Source organism: Rattus rattus, chromosome 18 (genome assembly GCF_011064425.1).
Source record: "Rattus rattus isolate New Zealand chromosome 18, Rrattus_CSIRO_v1, whole genome shotgun sequence".
Classification (NCBI taxonomy): domain Eukaryota; kingdom Metazoa; phylum Chordata; class Mammalia; order Rodentia; family Muridae; genus Rattus; species Rattus rattus.
This window is the reverse complement of record NC_046171.1, coordinates 10,818,268-10,822,221: the sequence shown is the minus strand read 5'-3', so window position 1 is coordinate 10,822,221 and position 3,954 is coordinate 10,818,268. Positions and strand designations below refer to the sequence as shown.

The following is a 3,954-nucleotide window of genomic DNA, read 5'->3' as shown; positions in this document are numbered from 1 at the left end:
CCTAAGTATCAAAAAGTCTAAGCTTCATCACAGGAGAACTCCTTTATCCTGACGATTTATACCATTAAAAGTATATTTTTCAAGTTTTCAAGCTTGATGAACTGCAATTTCTTAAACATTAGCCACTGGAACAGAGAAAAGAGAACATTTATGTATAATTTTCTTATACATTGTGCATTATACAGTATATAGGATACATTATATAGTATACACTATACATTATACACTATACAGAATATATTATAGATTATAAACTAATTATACATCATATATCATATATTATATCATATATTAATTATATACTACATATTGTATATTATGTTATATGTTACACATTATATATCGTTCTATATTCTATGATATATACCATATACACATGTTGTATATATATTATTGCATTTCATAAACATTTTTACTTTCTAGCTGTTACCACAAATTTATTCTCAAAATGACTGCACGAAACATAACCACGATGAGTGGATTTCTCCTCATGGGGTTCTCTGACAACCACGAGCTGCAGGTCTTACAGGCTTTGCTCTTCTTGGTGACATACCTATTGGGCTCAGCAGGTAACTTCATCATTATCACCATCACAACACTGGACCCTCAGCTCCAGTCTCCAATGTATTACTTTCTGAAGCATCTTTCCATTCTGGACTTCTCATCCTTCTCTGTCACAATTCCCCAGTATGTTTATAGTTCACTGGCTCAAAGTGGTTACATTTCATATGGCCAGTGCATGATGCAGGTTTTTTTCTTCACTGGTTTGGCCTGGAGTGAATTGGCCATTCTCACAGTGATGTCTTATGACCGCTATGTGGCCATCTGCCTCCCACTGCTATGAGGTCATCATGGTCCCAGAAAGTGCACTTGGGTTGTGGCAGCTGTGTGGCTAAGTGGAAGCATCTCAGGGACATTATACACAGCGAGTACACTCTCTATCAGATTCTGTGGGGACAAAATAATTCACCAGTTCTTCTGTGATGTCCCCCAGTTGCTCAAGATCTCTTGCTTTAATGATTACTTTGGAGTAGTGAAAGTGACTGCTTTCATGTCTGTATTGGTCTTTGCCTGCTTCATGGGGATTGCCTCCTCATATGGCCAGATATTCTCTACAGTTCTCAGGATTCCCTCTGCAGAGGGTCAATCTAAGGTCTTCTCTACCTGCCTGCCCCATCTCTTTGTTGTTTCATTTTTTCTTTCAACAGGCATTTGTGCCTATCTAAACACAACCTCAGACTCTTCAACTGCTTTAGACTTCATACTTTCTATTTTTTACACTGTACTACCCCCAACCCTCAACCCTGTTATCTATAGTCTGAGAAATGAGTCCTTTAAGGGAGCTGTAAAGAAGTTACTGTTCAGTGAAGAATTCATTGGGAAAATTTTTTTTTGTTCTGTTGTTCATGCCTGCCAACAATGGACACAAAGAATATTTTTCATATGTTGAATATGTTAGATATGTAATGTTAAGAATAAAAAGATATTTTCTAGAGAATATATATTACAAACCTATAGCATAGCAAGTTGTGACATGATACTTTAAACCTATTTCATTAAATTTACTTATTTTTTTTTGTGTCAGTAAAAAATATATAATTATACTCTAGTAATGTAGACCCAATTCTTCCTAACTCCTCCAGTTTCTTGCCACACTATTAAACATATGAACCTATCAGCATCTGTAACATGGGTTTTGCAAACATGTTTATAGCTTTATGCTATATGCTTATGTAATAAGCATAAAGCATAATTACAGTTGCTGCTTACTCAATTCACCAAATGGATCATAATTTTAATATTTATCACTTATTTCTATGGGTTCATGTTACTTTCTATCTTTCCATATACAAAATTTAAGGAATAGCACAAACAAGTATGCCATTTCTATGCATATTTATATAAAGTAATTACTATAGTTCTCTTGGGTGCCAAGTATTCAATGTAATTCAATATACAAATAAGTCTTAGCTATTTAACTTGTATCACTAATTTTCACTTTTGTATTAATTTTCACCTACTAATAATTCATTTTTATAATAATCCAGGTACTCAGAAAGCAGAGGCAGGAAGACCTCTGTGATGTTTTTGGGTCAGCATGGTTTATATAGTAATAATGATAACTGCTAAAAGTCTTAAAATTTTTCTTGCTGATTCTGAGGGTTAAAAGCCTCTGGCTTAGGCAATTAACACCTGTAGTCTAACAGAGGGGGATTAAGTAATGCAGCCTTTGTTCTATCTCCACAGGAAATGCAGGGTTCTATCTTTCAGTCTGTTAGTTAAAGTCCCAAGGAAGAAAAAAGGACACTTTGAAAAGTGAATTTACCATTTATTTCTGAGTTGTAAAAAGTTTCCTATGAAAGCTCTCTAAGAGAAAAAGGGAAAAGCACAATGAATCGTGATGATGATGATGATGATCTCTTCTCTCTGTTTTCAGCACTTATACATCTTTCAGAATACGTGATCAAGTGGTAAAAAGTTCACAAAACTTTATAAATTAATTAAATTAAAATCATAAATTGAATAAGTAGTTTACAACAGAGAATGTTCACATGCATATCTATTAGGAATAATTATCTGGCTAAACATTTACCACTTGTCAAGCTCTACAGGTTAATGGAGAGTTAAAACCCACAACTAGGGGTTAGGGATTTAGCTCAGCGGTAGAGCGCTTGCCTAGCGAGCGCAAGGCCCTGGGTTCGGTCCCCAGCTCCGGAAAAAAAAAAAACAAAAAAAACCCACAACTAAGTTATTAGTGAAGATTTTATATAAAAAAAAACCCAGTAAATATTTTATCTTCTGCCCTAGCACCTATAATAAATCATAGTTCTCTTTTAATGAATGTAATGGAAATGGCATATGGAGGAGGGAGATGAGGGAGAGGGAGAGGGAGGGTGAGAGAGGGAGAGACAGAAACAAAGACAGATGGAGAAACAGAGGGAAGTGGGGTATCTAATAGAGTTTGAGCCATCCTAAGGTGGTTTAGAGATTTCTAGAAAAAGAAATCTCTGAGTTGTAAAATAATGGTCATAGATACCAGAGGCTGAAGGCATACAAGTTTTTTTTAATATCTAAGTAGGAACATATCAAAATACCTTGAGATAATATTTTAAAATTAAGAGAGTTGTGGATGAGATTATAGAGCTTACATGTAATTCAAGGTGAATGACAGAGACCATGCAGGACTGACAATTTTTAGGCTCTGACAGATCAGATCAAAACAAACAAATAAATTGAGTGTAAATACCATGTATGAAAAAATAATTTTATAAGGCAGAGGATGCAAAACAGATAAGACTTTCCTTAACACAATAAAAATCCTGGCAATTTGAGGTAGAAAAATTGTGAAAGTCCTCCCACATCTAATAATTACAAGTAGAGAAATATACTTAAGTAAGCTAATACTGACTTATCACCTGTTTTCTCACTTGGGTTATACTATTCAGCTATTAAAAATAAAATGAAATCATGAATTTTGCAGGCAAATGAATGTAAGAAGAAAATATAATCCTGAGTGAGGTAACTGAGACACAAAAGAGTTCATGCATGTTATGTATTTACATGGACATTACTCATAAAGTATAGGTTAACTACACTATGATCAAAAGAACCGCACCACCACCCCACAAAAAAGCCAAAAACCAGAATTTTCCTAAGAAGGTAAGTAAAAAGATATTGGCGATAGAGGGAGGGAGGGAACTGAGTGGAGAGGAAATTGGTAGGGGAGCAGGATGAGATGGGTATCAGACATAGAGAAAGCAGGAGAGAGAGAATGAAAATCAGCAGTAAGGGCCAATCACTAGGATGTGCCAGACACCAAGGATCAGGGAGGCTTCTGTTGGCTTAGTGAGGTAAATCTAGTTAAGACTCCTAGAGATGAAGGATATGGATCCTGAAGTAGCCAATTCATGTAGACAGGAAGGACTCCCAGTGGGGGGATAAAGACAGCAACCG

At 35.5% G+C, this 3,954-nt stretch overlaps 1 protein-coding gene across 1 annotated transcript; it reads left to right on the top strand.

The window, feature by feature from the left end:
- Positions 1-448: 448 nt before the first annotated feature.
- Positions 449-1,450, top strand: LOC116887356 (olfactory receptor 14J1-like). Its single transcript, XM_032888951.1, is given in 1 exon segment — positions 449-1,450. A coding segment is annotated over 1 exon segment (1,002 nt).
- Positions 1,451-3,954: the final 2,504 nt, after the last annotated feature.